General features: G+C 49.1%; 1 protein-coding gene across 7 annotated transcripts in view; it reads right to left on the bottom strand.

Annotated features, from left to right (window-relative positions):
• Nucleotides 1-19,418, bottom strand: part of LOC116952799 (IQ motif and SEC7 domain-containing protein 1-like) — a 519,292-nt gene that overhangs the window by 62,060 nt on the left and 437,814 nt on the right. The window contains exon 1 of one of the 7 annotated variants that reach the window (XM_076074478.1): nucleotides 1,598-4,548. The exons of the other annotated variants lie outside the window; for them this stretch is intronic. Coding sequence (XP_075930593.1) covers nucleotides 1,598-1,659 — 62 coding nt within the window. The 5' untranslated portion in view covers nucleotides 1,660-4,548. Of the gene's footprint in view, nucleotides 1-1,597; nucleotides 4,549-19,418 lie in introns of those variants that run through there. 7 annotated transcript variants of the gene reach the window in all.

Consider the following 19,418-nt stretch of genomic DNA (forward strand, 5'->3'; position numbering starts at 1 on the left):
AAACGTATGCACGCAGGGTCCCGTGGGCATTGCTGGGCTCAGCTGAGGTATATACTTGGGGTTAATGCCCTTCATAAACTTCATCACACACATGACGTGCTTCTGCATTTGCACACTGAATTTAACGCACGAATGTCTTGCGCGCACTCAACATTAAGCACGAATCACGTGCGTTTTGCGCAACAAAGATCCCCCGTATAGCTTGAACAGACTGTTGGGGCAAGTGCTGTTAGCGAGCACCTATGAAGGCCGGCTCGGCACACGAGCGGGTGGGTGTCCAACACCACACCTGGCAGACTTTGCCTTCCCAGTGACGATGTTTACACACCGCACCAGGTACTCATTTGAGACTGAGTCGACCTTGAAGGGAGGGCCAGGACCGGTTCAAATAATCGTCACTGATGTTGGCCGTGAGCGGGAATCGAACTCGGGTCGCCGGGTTCGTAGAGCAGCGTCGCGCTAACCGCCACACCACCACTCCCCCCCACTGCATTTGCACACTCAATTTAGCACACGCGTGTCTTGTGTACACTCAACATAAAAAATGAGGCACATGCATTGCACATCAAAGATCACCCGTATAGCCTGAACATTCCGTAAGAGCAAGTGCTCTTAGCGAGCACCTATGAAGACCGGCACGGCACACGAGGGGGTGGGTGGCTAACACCACGACCTGCCAGCCTAGTTGCGATATTTACACACCGCACCAGGTACTCATTTGAGATGAGTTGACCTGGTGCACTGCACATCCGACACACGCACACGCGCGCCATATCATGCAAAACGAAGTTTTATATACTCAATGTGTTTACACGTGCGTATGTCTGTGAGTCCGCAGACAGCCGTGAGAAATGCTGAACAACAAAAACTAGATTAATATAAAATAGAATGTGCAGCCGCATGCTAAAATACATTCGTATGCATACACATATAACGCACGAATATAATGTAACGGAGTAATTTAATATATATAGCGTGCATACAGGTTAATGAGAGGCGGTGTAGGCTTAATCCGGCAGAGGATTGACCATGGCTGATAGTGATGATGTATGATGATGTACAGTAATGAATATATACACCAACAGGCGACGTTTCGGGCAATGGCCCTTCTTCACAGAGCACACAAACGATAGTTCATGAATAATCACGGTCGTGTTCAGCTTGTTAATTGTGCAAACGCAGCAGAAGCAGCAGCATCGGCAAGCAACTGATTACAGCAATCGACTGGTGTCCACACCCCCCCCCCCCCCGCCACCGTCATAGAAACACGGCATTTCCAGCAGTAGCTCAAAAACCAGAGACAACAAATTATTCCCAAGGACCATAACATTGAGCTTGGGGGGTGGGGAAAGCTACGTGCTGTGATTGCTTCTAACAAACAAAAAAAATCAAACCACAAACAAGAACTGCACAGCCACATGAATAAAAAAAAAACCGCACAACAAGTCAGAATATTTATACTGGAGGAATCCGACGAGCTCTAAAGCTCTCTTTCACGGATGCCCAGTAGACGGCCACGTGCGGACGCTCAACACGACGCGCGCGCGGGGCGGCGGTGGGGCGGTATCCCCGCCAGGTGTGCCGAGCGTCTCCGTACCTGTCGGACGGCTCATTCTCAACCAGGGAGGACCTCTCGGAGCGACAGCTAATGCACCACATGGCAAAAGCGAGCTCCGCTCCGCAGTGGCGCGCTCTCTCGAATCACATGGCTCCGCCGTGCAGATCGATCTCGCGCCCGTCCCGCGCCCGGGGCCCGCTCAGCGTCGGCCGCGCCGCTCCGCAGGCGCCGTTCGCCATCTCAAGGAGTCCCTTGTTGTCACATCCATCCCGACCGCCCCGTGTCACCACCCCTCCCACACCGCCACCACTGCCGCCGCAGCCGCCGCCGCCGCCGCCACCCCTAACTGTCCCCCTCCTCCTGCTCCCTCTTTCCCCGGTGTAGCCCAGCCTCCAGTGACACCGCGACCGACAAACGCGCCGATCGGAGAGGAGAGAATATTTAAAGATGAATGAAGAAAAAAAAAACCGACTGCGCACGAAAAGAAAAATAATAAAGGGAGGAGGAGAGCGTGAAATGACAAGAGGCTCAAATCGGTCCACGTTTAGGTTGTGGAAAGCGCGAAGGTGACACCGGACGGAGGATTCAGAATCTTGTTACGGAGGGGAATTGACGAGGAGCTTGCGACGCGCTGGATCGGCGTGCGTGTGCGTGCCCGCTCGTGTGCGCGCGGAGCTGCGGCGCGGGATGCAAGGTGGTGTTCCGCCGTGGTTGGAGAGCGAGATGGAGAGAGAACGAAGAGAGAGGGGGTGGAAGGGGGAGCGAGTGAGGGAGAGTGCTGTGGGGTGGTGGTGGGGGGGGGGTTTAGAGACGTCCTATGCCTTCAGCCTCTAAGTGATGCCTGCCGAGTGCGGGAGACCGAGGGAAAATTACTGGGGTGCTAATAATGTGGGGCGATGCGCTGTCCCTTAAAACGTGCAGAGAGCCCCTCCTGCTCGCGGAGTGAACACCAAAGGAGCCGCATTTGGGCCGGAGAGATGTGGTAATGTGCATTAATTACACGCCCGCTCATGTGCAGAGATAAACCCACTCAAGGTTACAGCGAGGGTTATGTAATGCCAGGCAAAGGTTTTTTCCTATCGTACGCTGACAAATGTTATCTCTTGCCTCGAGTGTTCGTACACTTCCAACGCTTGGTCGTACAATTTAAATACACGTGTGTGTGTGTGTCTTTGTTGGTGTGTGTTAAATTGAATCTCGAATTAAAAAAAAAACACCAATGATTTAATGTTTCCTTATATTCTTATCTTACACAGATGTACATAGCGCCAAAATGTAACCCACGGTAATTCTCGATTTGACCTCATGCATTGTTGTCCATTGAGGCCCTGTGTGTGAATGTGTCTTTGTACACGCTTCTAATGGGAATATCTATCGAACAGACTATTATTTTGACTATAATCATGCACATGGACACGAACAGAAACACAATTTATGAGAGAGTCAATCGAAGACAAAAGCTATCCTGGGTTCAAGAGTGATCGTTTCAGTAGACACACACACGAGTCCAGAGTCGATATGCACGTACATCACCCGTATAGCCTCACAGACTGACTCGGCAAGTGCTGTTAGCGAGCACCTATTAAGGCCAGCACAGCACACAATTAAGGGGGTGGTCTAGCCAGCACCATGTCCAACCACCTTTGCCTCCCCAGTTCTGATGTTTACCCATCGCACCAGGCACTCCTTTAGGGCTGAGCCGACCTAGGAGAGGCCCAATACCGGTTCAGATATCCGCCACTATTATTGGTCATGGGCAGGGATCGAACTCGCAAGCGCGCGAACGGCTGCGCCACCGCTCCCCAACACCGCCGCGCGCGCGCGCGCGCCCCGCCCGTGACGCTCGGACAAGCGAACGCGGGGCACGCTCGCGCGTTCGCTCGGACGAGGAGCGATGGCTAATCAGTCAATAACAATGCGCGGCGACGCTTGCGTGCGCCACTGAATTGTAACAATTGGGTTTAATCGCGAAGCTGCTGGCAGGCATCGCCGAGGCTAGGGGAGAAGGCGGCGGATAGCAGCAGCAGCAGCAGCGAGCGAGCGAGAAGAGCCAGCGAGCGGTACGTCTCGTGATTATCTGAGATTATGCCCGACCCTCCGACCTCGGCGAGACCGGGCAGCAACGAACACAACGAATGCATTCCTTATCACCGCGCCGAGGCTGCACGCAACTCTTTGGGGGGAAGGGGGGGGTGGGTACGACAACTCGAGCTAAGAGAATTCCAGCTCCTGATTAATCAGTGGCCCGCACCGTGACCCGTGTAAATTAAATGGATGAAGGTGCGCGCATAATTTAAATGATTCATACATTCTGGGCCAGATTCCAATTGTTTTACCGGCGATGGCTGGATTGGAAAGTCAATTGTACAGCGTGCTGAAAACATTGCCGTGTTTGATAAATATAAAGGTGTTCTCTCCATTTGTTGGTAATTTGTTTCTTCTTCATTAAAGTCAAAAGCGATTTTTCATGACCAAGTCAGCATCGAGGCTTTAGCGCTCATCTTCTATTTACAGCCTTGAGCCAGTGGTGGAAATTCCTCATTGCTATGACAGGGACGAGGCTAGCCAAAGAACATCCACTGTTGACGTCCCCAAAAAGTGTCGCTCACTTAATCGACCAGATGTGTGAATGGGTTGAGTCAACCACCAACCAGGAGCTGAACTCGCGACCTTCCGATTGCGAGCCGCTCGCTTGATCGCTGAGCCACTTTTCCCGGCTACGGAGGCGTTAATAAACCGCATGATGCAAACTGTCATGTAAACCACTCGCTTCCAGACATCTTACAACATTTGCAAATTCGTGATATCGATTAAGCCTAAAGTGCTTATGCACGGAGTCTTATAATAAACACATTGTCAATATTAATTCGCCTGCTCCCTGACGCTACCCAGGATCATAACGATCACTTTCAAGCACAGGTGTTTTGTTTGTTTCGTTTTTTTTAAACTCATTTCCAGCACGGTAGACCAGTGCTTCTCAACACATTGGTAAAGTTCCCTCCCCCAATCAAGACCAGCCTTTCCCCCCCTGCCCCCCCACCCTCACAAGCAGATGTCAACGTTGGCCCAACAACACGTTCACTTGAATGCTAAGGTCCAGGCCCCAATACAGAGAGAGAGAGAGTGAGATCACATGTCCACGCCTCGAGTGAACATCGCGCTCGTAACCCATCTGTTTCATGTGTGTTAGGGACATAAGGAAATTATGCCACGTTATGTACTTAGCACGTTTCGTCCCCGCCGAAACGCAACGCCGACATTCCCCGCGCGCATTCGACATTCCTCTGCTGCACGGTATCCACGCCACAGCCTGTGCCCCCCACCACACCCCAACCCCCCCCCCCCCTCTCCTTCCCCAAGAAGGCTTCGGCGCTGGTCCCAGGGATGGGGACAAGATGCCGTGCGGTAGAGGTAGCGTCCAGTGTGCACCATTTGTCGCGCGCTCACGATGTGCTTCGTCAACCTCGCAGCAGAGACGCCTGCGAGTGACACTTTGAAATATCACCGCGGCGGCCGGCCCACATGGCCGAGGGGAGCTGCCGAAGGCGATGTACGGCCACCAGGAGGGTCCTGGGCTCAACCCCCCTCCCCACCCCCCCCCCCCCCCCCTTGAGGCAGAGGGGCGGAAAATGAATGTTGCTCTCGCACGGTGCTCTTCCGTGCAGTCACCGCAACGGCCTTGGTCAGCGCGGCTCGCCGGGTGACCGCTCGGCAAAAATATACGGCTACGAAAAAGGGAGAAATAATGAATTTAATCTCCGCGCTCCACTCGCCCGCGCCTGGCTCTGAGAGATGCACGCACGGCTAAAGATGTGCGGCTGAGATTAAGGGGGGCGTTCATCACGCGCGGCCGAGCTCTGAGCTCAGAGTGGCTATGAGTTGCTGTGTTGCCCATTACAATAGCTACACACTATGTGGGGACATGCTGCGTGCTGTAGCTGTGAGCCTAGGTCTGGCCATGCGTGCTCTTGCTTATGAACCTGAGCTGGTTGTGTACAAAAGCAACACACCCTGGGCTGGCCACGTGCGATAGCTTGGAGCGCTTTGAATGGTCACGTATGTGTATGTGTTGAACTTCTTTCGCACCGTACGTAGCCAACCGTGCTAATCGGAGGTGCGGGGAAAGGACAACAAACTAAACAGAAAAAGCAATTCTAAAGAAATTAGTTTTCAATCTAGATTTTTAAAGTGCAGAGCTCCAGTGGCTTTCTAATTTCGGAAGGAAGAGCGTTCCAGACGGCCGCGGAAGCGCGTCTGGAAGCGCGCGTCGCGGTGACCGACCGTCTTTGTTCGATGGCGAGCCAAAAGCCGCCGCTGCGAGGATGACCGGAGAGTTCGCGCGTGATGGTTTATGCTCCTTGACGAGGTCATCGAGGTATTGTGGTTAATTTGTGGCAAGCACTTTGTGTTTAATGAGTGCGATCTCATAATGTATTCATGTGCCGTATCTACGACCTCTCCGTGTCATAGGCACGTGGTTGCTCTTACTGCTCTGCAGGCAAAGCAGGGCCCCCCCCCCCCCCGTCCGTGTTTGTCCGCCGAGGCCAGCACTCGCGGAGTGGAACGCGCGTGCGTGTGTACGGAGGATGAATCAAAACCTCGCTCCGGGGGAAATCGGAAGCGAACAATGTGAGCAGGTATGTTGAACTTCTTTCGCACCGCGCGTAACCGACCGTGCCATATTTCGTACGTACAATGAGGTACGTGCGGACAGGTAGAGAGACGGTCAGGAGCTCCACCTGCCTTCTATCCGGTGTGGTGGCACACCTCACGGGAGGCAAATTGCTTGGTCGACCGACGATTGGGATTGTGCATTGGTAAGTGTTTAGCACGAGACTTTAAACCAATTTAAAACTTATGGATGACCCCGGCCCTCCGACAGAAACTAATTAACCCTCCAGGCTGTAATTTTGGGTTGCCCTAATTAGAAATTTTAGGTGTCTAGATTTCTCTTCTTTGGTTCTTTCAGAGACTGTCTGGAGGACAGCGCTGTCCTCCAGACAGTCTCGTCCCTTCACCTGAAGGCCGCTTGTGTTGTGGCCGAAACGTCGTGAGAATATTATTGTGTTATTTTATTTTATCAATTTATTATTTTATTCTCATTCTACGTGACTTTACCGAAAGAACCAAAGAAGATGAATCCTTGCAGTCACGAAAGCTTTAAATCGAAATTTAAGTCTAGATTTCTCTTTTGAGTTACGGGGATAGACTCGAACGTGACTGTGCCAACAATTCTAGTCTCTCATGGTCCTCCAAGAATCGTCAGAATTTCACGTGACTCGCTCATTCTGCCTGCCACGAGTATCTCTGTGTGTGTGTGTTGGGAGATGAGCGTGTGATAATGAAGTGAGCTTTGGGGCTTCATAGACTCCTCAGCCACTGGTAGCTTAACAAAGGTTTTGTTTTCATGAAGAACCGGGTAATTGCATCACCTACGATGGGCACAGCACTCTCCGTGAGGACACCGAGCACGCTTACGCAAACGAACACGGGCAGCCTACGAAGAAAATCAACGAGGCTTATTGGGGACCCTTTCAGCTAGAAACACGATATTGAATGACCAAAAAAAAAGGATTTATCCTCTCTGGCGTGAAAATACGGGTGGTAAGATGTACAAAAAACCAAACAGGCACCGATTATAAGGCACCATTCTCTGCACAACCACACACTTTGCTTGTGGGTAACAAAAAAGTGAACAAATATGGTTCGATCGTGCACGCAAGTGTCCTTGAAAGTGATTGGCCTGCATCAGAGCTACAGCCTCCTTCGCGGTCATCGTCTCACCAGCGCTAGACCGAAGGCCGCCGAAAAGGCGAAGCGGTACAAGGGCAATGCAAACACCAAAAAACGTTAACAGCTCGTGTAAAGCAGTTATAGCTACAACGTGGGGCACTTTCGCAAGCACTGCACCATGACATTGCATGATAAAAAAGAAGTCACCAGTTTTGCCGTAAATATAGGTGTTAAGATGTTAATAGGCATGATAACTTGTAATCAGTGTCTATTTAGTCATTGAACGTCTTAAAACACCTGTATATGTGCCTTTTTTATCATTCAAAAATAAGGAGCCCAAGGTAGATGCTTTGTTTTATGAAAAAGCGAGCTTTACTACCCGGCTTCGCCCGAGACTTGGATTCTTCTTCTTTGGTTCTTTCGGTAAAGTCACGTAGAATGATAATAAAATAATAAATTGATAAAATAAAATAACACAATAATATTCTCACGAAGTTTCGGCCACAACACAAGCGGCCTTCATCAGGTGAAGGGGGGCGAGACTGTCTGGTAGGACAGCGCTGGAGTGAAAGAGCCACGTTCAGATACGGCCTTTAAGCTGTGTGTGCTAAATTTGAGGGCGCTTTGTTCCTCTCACACAGCTTAAAGGCCGTATCTGAACGTGGCTCTTTCACTCCAGCGCTGTCCTACCAGACAGTCTCGCCCCCTTCACCTGATGAAGGCCGCTTGTGTTGTGGCCAAAACGTCGTGAGAATATTATTGTGTTATTTTATTTTATCAATTTATTATTTTATTATCATTCTACGTGACTTTACCGAAAGAACCAAAGAAGATGAATCATTGCAGTCACGAAAGCTTTAAATCAAAACTTGGATTCTTGTCTTCGATTATTAATACACGGCCTACGCGGAGGGTGGGGGGGGATGTGGGGGATGCGTGACGTCAGCAGGCACACCTCGTGACGCTGCCGCGTGCGGGTGACATCACAGATGTGACGTCACCGCTCACTTTGCCGTGCAAAATATATCCATTATTGCGCCCACCCCCCCCCCCAAAAAAAATACAAAAGTCTATTTTTATACTTTTTGCATTATGTACAGTTTGAAAGCTACCCACATGGCAAATTTCAAGCTGGTTGCATGTCGGAAGTATGTTAAACATTCCGAACAGACACACATTTACAAATTTCCCATTTATATATATACTAATTCACAGCCTTCTGTCAATCCACTGCTGGATGCAGGCCTCCCCACAACGTGGGAGTTGTTTGACCATACTTCACCGCGTTGGTGAAGGAGACGGTCCATGATGGAATGGGGGTATGTATGTTGTACGTATGTTGTATGTATGTTGTACGTATGTTGTATGTATGGTGTATGTATGTTGAATTTCTTTCGCAACGTACGTAGCCAACTGTCCGAGTCGGAGGTGCGGCGGAAGGACAACAACCTAACCACAAAAGGCATCTTGAGAGAAATCAGTATCCACAGCTCCCAGTGGATTCCGAACATCGGAAGGAGGAAGAGAAGTGCCAGACCGCCGCATTGGTGAAAGGAGAGAGGCCCATGATGGAGTGGTGTGACCAAGACCAGGTTCAGGAACGACTTGCTCGTGACATTCGAGATGTCCAGCTCACCGCCGGGCTCACTGATGCAGAATCAGAATGTGTGTTTGTACTGGAGGAATCCGGTGAGCTATAAAGCTCTATTACACAGATGTCCGGTCGGGGCGGGTAAGAAGGTTAGAACAACATACAGTACAAACACACACGGTAGGAGTGCAAAGTACAAGCAAGGTAAACAAATCACCCAAACACGTCCAAATGCAGCGAATCCATCCCCATCCTACCAGACAAAGCCCACAAACGTCACGTGACAAACACGGCTCTCCTGTGCGGCAGGGTGCGGAAGTGGTGCCCCCTCCTCCGTGGACTAGAGGTCACTTGAGGTGAACTCTGAAGTAGTTCTGTGATATCCGCTTCTGTGGGCCATTATAAACTAAACTATATATTTTTTTGTTTTACCAGGTAAGGCGAACACTGAGGTAGCTATATACATGTAGCTCTTTTTTTCAAAAGCCACCTTGGCCAAAAATGACAGCTCAACAAAGTGGCTTGTCATTCCGAAATTTATAGCAGCAAAATCATCTACATGGTCTAAACGCAGCACGCGTCTGACCGCTGCTCCACCTCCCCAATGAGTTTCTTGTTTGGTTGCTTTACAATCAAACGGAATTATGGATGTCAGCGGCGCTGGGATCGATTACTTTGCTTCATATTCTGTAACCAAGAGGGTGAACTTGGATTTTACATGAAAGTTTACATGACACATCTTGACTTAAAGCTTTCGTGACTGTAGGAATTCACATTCTTTGGCTCTTTCGGCAAAGTCACGTAGATAGGTTCAAAGAAATCAATCTACATTTTAAGTTTTCGTGACTGCAATAAATTAAATAAATACATTTATTTTATACCTACGTGACTTTACCGAAAGAGCCAAAGAGTATAGGTTCAAATAAACTATCTACTTTTTTTAATTCAATGTGCCCATTTTATTGTGGGGCTGTGTTGTTGTTGTCTTGATGAGGTCTTGGACTGTTTTTGTTGTTGTTTTTTTTCTGCCTTGCCCAAGCTTACATTTCTATTTTAGAAATCGGACTGAGATACGTTGTTTTTTTTCATTTTGTGACTTGCTCTTTACATTTTCTCTATTTTGCACTCACGTCGTGTGTTTTTTTTGTATCGTTTGCTGTTGTAATTTGCTGGCCCTGCCCATACTGGACCATCTGTGAAAAAGAGCTTCACAGCTCATCGGATTCCTCCTGCAGTCCAAATAATTACAGTAGAACCCATCTTAAGGACCTCCCCTGTTAATGACTAATCGCTTAACGACGGGCCTCTATAGTGCCCAATGTGTAGTGTATAGTAGTGTAGTGTATAGTGTAGGGTATATATGTGTAGTGTATAGTAGTGGTATATAGTAGTGTAGTGTATAGTGTAGGGTATATTAGTGTAGTCTATAGTAGTGTATAGTGTAGTGTATAATGTAGTGTATAGTAGTGGTATATAGTAGTGTAGTGTAGGGTATATTAGTAAAGTCTATAGTAGTGTAAAATGTTGTGTATAATGTAGTGTATAGTAGAACCCATCTTCACGACCACCCCTGTTAGTAGTGTAGGGTATATTAGTGTGGTGCATAGTAGTGTATAGTGTAGTGTATAATGTAGTGTATAGTAGGGTATATTAGTGTAGTGTATAGTGTAGTGTATAATGTAATGTATAGTAGAGCCCGTCTTAACGACCACCCCTGTTAACGACTAATCGCTTAACGACGGGCCTCTATAGAGCCCAATGTGTAGTGTACAGTAGTGTAGTGTATAGTGTAAGGTATAGTCGTGTAGTGTATAGTAGTGTATAGTGTAGGGTATAGTAGTGTAGTGTATAGGAGTGTAGTGTATAGTGTAGGGTATATATGTGTAGTGTATAGTAGTGTAGTGTATAGAAGGGTAGTGTATAGTAGTGTTGTATAGGGTATATTAGTGTGGTGCATAGTAGTGTATAGTGTAGTGTATAATGTAGTGTATAGTAGTGGTACATAGTAGTGTAGTGTAGGGTATATTAGTGTAGTGTATAGTGTAGTGTATAATGTAATGTATAGTAGAGCCCGTCTTAACGACCACCCCTGTTAACGACTAATCGCTTAACGACGGGCCTCTATAGAGCCCAATGTGTAGTGTATAGTAGTGTAGTGTATAGTGTAAGGTATAGTCGTGTAGTGTATAGTAGTGTAGGGTATAGTAGTGTAGTGTATAGTAGTGTATAGTGTAAGGTATATATGTGTAGTGTATGGTAGTGGTATATAGTAGTGTGGTGTATAGTGTAGGGTATATTAGTGAAGTCTATAGTAGTGTATAGTGTCGTGTATAATGTAGTGTATAATGTAATGTATAGTAGAACCCGTCTTAATGACCACCCCTGTTAACGACTAATCACTTAACGACCGGTTTCCATAGAGCCCAATGTGTTGTCTATAGTAGGGTAGTATATAGTAGTGTATAGTGTAGTGTATAGTAGTGTAGTGTATACTAGTGTAGTATATAGTAGTGGATAGTGTAGTGTATAGTAGTGTATTGTATAGTAGTGTAGTGTATAGTGTAGTGTATAGTGTAGTGTATAATGTAGTGTAGTGTATAATGTAGTGTATAGTAGTTTAGTGTATAGTAGTGTAGTGTATAATGTAGTGTAGTGTATAGTAGTGTAGTATATAGTAGTGGATAGTGTAGTGTACAGTAGTGTAGTATATAGTAGTGTATAGTGTAGTGTATAGTAGTGTAGTGTATAGTAGTGTAGTATATAGTAGTGGATAGTATAGTGTAGTGTATAGTAGTGTATTGTATAGTAGTGTAGTGTATAGTGTAGTGTATAATGTAGTGTATAATGTAGTGTATAGTAGTTTAGTGTATAGTAGTGTAGTGTATAATGTAGTGTAGTGTATAGTAGTGTAGTAAATAGTAGTGGATAGTGTAGTGTATAGTAGTGTAGTATATAGTAGTGGATAGTATAGTGTATAGTAGTGTATTGTATAGTAGTGTAGTGTATAGTAGTGTAATGTGTAGTAGTGTGTAGTGTAGTGTACAGTGTAGTGTACAGTGTAGTGTATAGTGTAGTGTATAGTAGTGTAGTATATAGTAGTGTAGTGTATAGTAGTGTATAGTAGTGTAGTATATAGTGTAGTGTATAGTAGTGTAGTATATAGCAGTATATAGTAGTGTAGTGTAATGTAGTGTGTAGTAGTGCAGTGCCCAATGTATTCGCTTACCGACTATTCCCCTGTTAACGACGGGCTATTATAGGTACAGTAAATATTTATACATGCAATGATTAACCATGTTTCTTTCAAGATTATGTCTATAATGTTGCTCGTATCTTTATGTATTAATATCCATTGTTTAAATATTATAAAGTACGTCTTTTGGGTGAAAAAGGTAACTCCTGATGCTATCAGAACAAATTAAGCCTTTAACGCGTATTTCCTAAACTCGCCTAACAACCAAATCCTTTAACGACCAGTATGGAACCAATTCACGTCGTTTAGAGGGGTACCACTCTATTCTGAATCTGACAAAACAAATGTTACCAATTGCATCACGTATAGGGTGGAACGCCGGTGTAAGTGGTCAACCCATTGACCATTGACCTGAGTTCAACACCCATGGGCTCCAACGGACATTTATCGCTGACCATATTTTACCATTATGCCAAAAGTAAGGTCGAACAATCCACGGATACTCGCAGCCCAGGCTGCCGTGGCTTCGCTGCTGCACGTGGCCTGTACCCCAGCGTCGTGATGTGTTGGGGGGGGGGGGATTGGTGGATCACCGCGTGGATGTTGCCAAACACCCTTCCCGTGGGCGTCGAGGGAGCTGCCATACCCTGGAAGAATCCGGTATGGAAAACACGCGCACCCCACGTGGTTCCATCCGTCTGTACGGGGCAGAGTGTTTCCCGCTTCGCACTGCGTCATTTTTCACCGGGTGCTCCGGTTTCCTCCTAACATGTAAACACTAATTTATTGGTCGATAACACCTTTATATATATATAGGACTGCTGATCTTGGGCAATTGTTGGTGCCGGCTCATCGCGTCGCTGCCGCTGCCTTCCTGCTTGGTTCTTCGCGCCAGTAATCGCCCGTGCCTCCGAGCGAACACTGTTCATGGCGTTACAAGCCGAAATAATTCATTATTGCGCTACTCACCCAGCGGGCGGGTCGGCAAAATGGATGCAAATCGCTTGCGTTGACCACCGCGGTAATCACGTGGCTTTAGGACGACGATGGAAGAAGAGGGTCAAGGTGAGCGCCCTTCGAACAATGTGGCTAAAAACGCATTTTCGGCCCGACGATTTGTTTACGCGATGTTAATCTTAGTGGCGCGTCATGCTTTGGACACTTCCCCCCCCCCTCTCGCTCCCCGTAGAGACAGCGGGGGGGACTGTGTGCACGCGCGTTACGAGCGGGGCGAGGAAGCCACATAATCTGAGCCGTGACGCCGTGAAATTCTGACGCGATCCAGAAAGCTGACGTTGCTTTGAGCGCGTAAACACCGCCGTGCCAGCGCCACTGCCAAGCTGCCCTCTCCGTCACTGGCGCCGTGGAGTATCGCATCCGAGTGGAGCTTGTAAAGTGCCCCCCCCCCCACTCCAGATGGAAATTTCAACGCAGAAATTTTCAGACGGAATGGAGCTGCGGAAGAGGATAGTGTAAAAGGGAGCACCCAAGCACAAAGACAAAGATCCCCCGTGTAGCCTCAACATGTCGTTGGGGCAAGTGCTGTTAGCGAGCACCTACGAAGGCTGACACGGCACACGAGGGGGTGAGTGGCCAGCACCACGCCCGGTCGCGTTTCCGTCCCCAATGCTGCACTCAATTAAGGATGAGTCGACCTAGGGGAGACCCAGGACCGGTTCAAATAATCGTCACTGGTGTTGGCCGTGAGCGAGAATTGAACACGGCTTCGTAGCAAAGCGCGCTGACCGCTGCAAGACAGCTCCCCACATATCCTCACTCACACACACGCACAGGCAGGCACGCACGCGTAACATAGGGCATTAGGAGAATGGACTCCCGGACTGAATGAGTAATGTGTGCATCGGACGAAGCATTTCAATCTCCGCCGCGTGCCCCCCCCCCCTCTCTTCACTCCACCGCTCGCCCCCCCCCCCCCCCCCCCCCCACTTTCCTATTGCAAGCATGTGTTTCAGATTAGGGTCAGTGCTAACAGCTTCGCCTGAAAATGAGATAAAGCCTCTGGGCATTTTTTGCTCCGACATAGCAGAACGCACTCACATTTTGTTTCTTTGACTTATCATCGATCTCTTTATCTATTAATCTAAATGGGTACGAGTTGGGAAGTCGCTGGCATTTTTGAGAGAGGTACGGCCGAGTACCAACACCTGGTACTTGCTTTTAGACAAAGATCCCCCGTGTAGCCTTAACAGACTGTTGGGGCAAGTGCTGTTAGCGAGCACCTATGAAGGCCGTCACGGGAACACGAAGGGGTGGGTGGCCAGCACCACACCTAGCCGCCTTTGTCTCCCCAGTGGGGATGTTTACACATTCCACCAGGTACTCATTTGAGGCTGAGTCGACCTCGGGGAGACCCAGAACCGATTCAGATAATCGTCACTTGTGTTGGCCGTGAGCTGGAATCGAACTCGGTTTGCCGGGTTCGTAGCGCAGCGCGCTAACCGCGGCACCACCGCTCTACCACCGCTCCAAAGGCAAAGACCTCCCCCTCCCCATACATCAATCAATCAAACTTTCTTTCTATAGCACTATTCGTGCAAAAAAAATGCATCACATGGTGCTTTACAGGCATGAACAATAAAAGTGAAACTGTAAGCAAAATAAAATGAATAAAATATAAAATTATTTTATTTTATACCTACGTGACTTTACCGAAAGAACCAGAGTATGGATTCCTGCAGTCACGAAAGCTTCAAATCAAAATTAAAATAAAATAAAGTTGTAAAAATTTCGAGCAAAGACAAAAAAAGCACCACATTAAGAAAATCCTAATTAAAATAATTTTTTTGTTTAAGCACGTCTATTTATTTATTTATTTTAAACGTGCTTAATGATTCTCAAGCCCTCAGATCCCCTGGCAGGCTGTTCTACGGGCAAGGAACAGCCTGCTTCTCCGTAGGTTTTGATCCTGGCCTTTGGGATTACTAAGAGACCAGTACCAGAGGATCTGGGGACATCTTGTTGGTTCGTATCTTAAAAGCATGCAAGCCGCAGCCTTGCAATTGCTGTTGGAGCGAACGCTTTTAGCGAGCAACACCAAAAAGACAAAGCCGCACGCTCATGGCTAGGTGCGCGCGTCTCAAGCACCTGCGAGCGCCGCCGAACAGCGCACGCAATCAACGATCGGGGTCCAATCGGGGCCGGAGCGAGCCGTTGCCCCGGCCCGCGCCGGCAATGGCACGGACGCTCGGTTGGGGAGAGACGCGGCGGGTTTCGGTGATCGCTTCGGTCGGCGGCGACCCCCGTCGGTGCAGAGCCCGGCGAGCGGTCGTGCGTTTCCCCAGGCGGACGCCGGCGTTCTTGATGGCCGGACGCCGCGTCCACCGCCCCCCTCCTCTCCCTTTTCACTCCCCCTCGGTTCCCCCTTCCCCCCCCCCCCCTTGGGTATCCGCTGCTGTTGCGCGAATTGACACCGCGCACGTTGAGTCCACGTGGGCAGTTGGAAGAACGCACGCGGAGCGAGGCGAGGCATCTAACGCGATGATCGCGGAGAGAGAGCAGCGTGGCTAATGTGCACGGGTGGTCCAGATGTCTTGTGACTGCCCCCTCCATTTAATTCTCTAAAACTTTATATATATTTTGAAAGTAAGGTTTATTCAAAACAGAAATGAACGTGAAAATGTAAAAAAAAAAATGTTAGGGGTCAATTAATTGTGGGGGTCACCAGACATCTGAATCACCCTCAGCGATCTGCATTGAGAGCAAAACGACTCGGCGTCCGGGATTTTGTCGGCGGCCGGGATTTTGTCGGCGGCCGAGCACAGGTTGATCAGCTTGACACAAAGACAAAGATCCTCCTTCCCCCGACCGTTTAGCGTGTAACAAACCGTTGGGGCAAGTGCCATTAACGAGTTGCACCTATGAAGGCCGGCGTCTACAGGTCTGCTGACTGTCATGGTCTACAGGTCTGCTGATTGGTGGTGGTCTATAAGTCTGCTGATTGGTGGTGGTCTATAAGTCTGCTGATTGGTGGTGGTCTATAGGTTTGCTGATTGGTGGTGGTCTATAGGTCTGCTGACTGTCATGGTCTACAGGTCTGCTGATTGGTGGTGGTCTATAGGTCTGCTGACTGTCATGGTCTACAGGTCTGCTGACTGTCATGGTGGTCTATAGGTCTGCTGATTGGTGGTGGTCTATAAGTCTGCTGATTGGTGGTGGTCTATAAGTCTGCTGATTGGTGGTGGTCTATAGGTCTGCTGACTGTCATGGTGGTCTACAGGTCTGCTGACTGTCATGGTGGTCTATAGGTCTGCTGATTGGTGGTGGTCTATAGGTCTGCTGATTGGTGGTGGTCTATAGGTCTGCTGATTGGTGGTGGTCTATAAGTCTGCTGATTGGTGGTGGTCTATAGGTTTGCTGATTGGTGGTGGTCTATAGGTCTGCTGACTGTGATGGTCTATAGGTCTGCTGATTGGTGGTGGTCTATAGGTCTGCTGATTGGTGGTGGTCTATAGGTCTGCTGATTGGTGGTGGTCTACAGGTCTGCTGACTGTCATGGTGGTCTATAGGTCTGCTGATTGGTGGTGGTCTATAGGTCTGCTGATTGGTGGTGGACTATAAGTCTGCTGATTGGTGGTGGTCTATAGGTTTGCTGATTGGTGGTGGTCTATAGGTCTGCTGACTGTGATGGTCTATAGGTCTGCTGATTGGTGGTGGTCTATAGGTCTGCTGACTGTGATGGTCTATAGGTCTGCTGATTGGTGGTGGTCTATAGGTCTGCTGATTGGTGGTGGTCTATAGGTCTGCTGACTGATGGTCGCACGAGAGGGCGAGTGCGGACAACGCCACGCCCCGGCCGCCTTTGTCTCACCAGTGCCGATGTCTACACGCCACGGCGGACCCTCATTCGAGGCCGAATCGACCTCGGCAAGGCCCTTGATCGCGAGCGGCGAATCGAACTCCGGTCGGCGGGTTCGTTTGAGCGGCGCTAACCCACTTGCGATGTCACTCAATGCAGGAGCGCGCTCACGCCACACTTAGCCGTGTTGACGCATCTGTGCATCAGTCCCGCACTTGAAGCTCACGGCGAAGAAACCGAGCGCCTAACAAGCACTCCTGCTCGCTGGTGGTGCTGGGCGAAACGTGACCGGTCACGCTAAACCATTGCTTAGCGCGGTGACGAGGTTAAGCAAATCTCAGGTGGGGGGGGGGGGGGGGGGTAAGGACACCAGCAATCCACGGCCTAATTCTAATAATAACCGCGGCTTTGGCTGCCCGATCGATTTGACGGAGGCATGCTCAGCTCATTTCCTGCTCCGAGAAAATCAAAACGTGTCAATAAATGCAAATACGTAGCACCCCCATCCTCCCGCCACAGCCCAACTTGTCACAGCAAGGAGAGAGGGAGGTGGGGGCAGGGGGTGGACAGCAATCCACCGATTGCAATCGACTTCTAGTTTATGGAAGCTTGTCTACAAAAATGTTTCCCCCGTCTCGAGTAACGAGCGAAAGGGGGCGGCCGGGCGGCAGCGGTGAGCGGGGAGGGAGAGGGGGGGGGAGGCAAATGGAGAGTGCTGGAGTCTGCTGCTCTCCTCCACGGCAGTCCACTCACACGCTCTGCCCCCCCCCCTCTTCCGTCGCTCGCAAAATGCGTCATCGAGCCCCCCCGCAACGCTCGGTCGTTGCCCCGCAGCAAGAACCGCTCCGGTCCCGTTTCCTGCCTCCGGGGACACCTTTATGCGTGAGAGTTTGGGCGCCACGGTAGAGAGATGTCAACTGCCTCGCCCTGGCACGCAGGAGGTCGCGGGTTCTACCGCGACCCTGACGCCTGCTGCTGTACATTTGGAGTTTGCGGCGTCTCTCGCTCTCTCTCTCTCTCTCTCCTCGCGGGGGTTTTCCCTCCACATTTAGAACCGACGTAGAGTGTCCGGCTGCTTTAAATGTCCACACGGTAAGCCACTTCGTTGAGCTATCACTTGTGGGCAGGTCACTTCTGTCAAATAACTATATAGCTCAGTGGGCTTGACTTGGTAGAATAAAAAATAGTTTAGAAAAAAAGTCTATCGTATGTTCTCTTCCCCTGTTCTGCACCGGTATCCTACGAGACTCTCCGGTTTCCTCCTATAGCTGAAAAAATAAAATTAATCGGGCAATAAAACTGCTATTGACCAAAACATCCCAATGCTGGGCATTTATTTCTCCTCCAAATGACTCAGTTGGGATTGCGGTGAACAAAATCGCCCTCAACTGCATAACAAAATTGGCAGGATCTTCCTGAAAAAAAGCCTGTTCAGGGTAAATAAGCGTGAGGATAATAATAATAACGATAAACAATAATCCGTACGACCTCCTCCCTGCCACCCACCGCTGACACGGATGGATGGACATGTCACAACATCAGTTTGGTTGGAAGATTACACTTTGTAGTGGGTCTTGCCAGGCTCTCAATAATGCAGCGTGTTGTTAAATCTCTCTCTCTCTCTCTCGGTGCACGTCCAAAGACACAGCCCAATGCTTTCCACTCGCCTACGGTTAAGCTTCCACCGCTCTTACTTTGCTGTGTTATCATTCTGTCTGCACATCTACGCCCTAACTCTACCATCTGTAACACACACCGTAGCCATACTCAGACTCAACAGAACTCGGGAGCATTATATTGCTTTGACCCTCAGCGCGAGCAGAAACAATCAAACCGCGGGAAACATCAAAGAAACGCTGTGCACTGAGGAATTCTATCCACTTATTCGACTCGAAATTTCCGCGTGGAAGTTTTTGCTTCCTTCAACAAGTTGAGTGCCTTACTCTTTCTCAGCAACAACAACAACAGCAGCAAAAAAAATAAACCCCAAATAGTTTATCTCTGGAACGGCGATTGCTGATGCTGCGTACCCTTGATGAACGCGTGCCGTTCGTACACGCGGCGTTCCGATTGTAACTGTTGATTGGACAGAACCAGCCACGCGTGGCTTCGTTTCGAACGAACGCCTCGTTTCATGTTCACGGTGTCCTAAATGCGCAATCTATTTATGGCAAAATATAAAAGGACATGCAAAGTCCCCGGCCTGCTCACAATTAAAAAGGTAAAAAAGACAAGCTAGAAAAAAAATGTGCAGCCCTGCCATTGCTTGCTCATGCCGCTGCCTGCAGAACAGCTGCCACTAGAGGGGGCTCCAGGCAGCCCTCTCTGGAGGGCATTTCACTGACCTCTTCCACATTGGCCAGACAGAGGTGGGAGAACCCACACTTTACCCCACCACACATCACCTGCCAAACGGCTGTGGTGTACCCAACGTATACTTCTGGGCGGACAGAGGGGGGGGGGGGGGGTGGAGGGGTCAGTGAACGGGAGGGCAAATTAAAGTTGAGTTCATCCTATGGAATTCCCA

Source organism: Petromyzon marinus, chromosome 48, assembly GCF_048934315.1.
Source record: "Petromyzon marinus isolate PM22_M1 ecotype Great Lakes invasive population chromosome 48, UKy_Petmar_22M1.pri1.0, whole genome shotgun sequence".
Classification (NCBI taxonomy): Eukaryota; Metazoa; Chordata; class Hyperoartia; order Petromyzontiformes; family Petromyzontidae; genus Petromyzon; species Petromyzon marinus.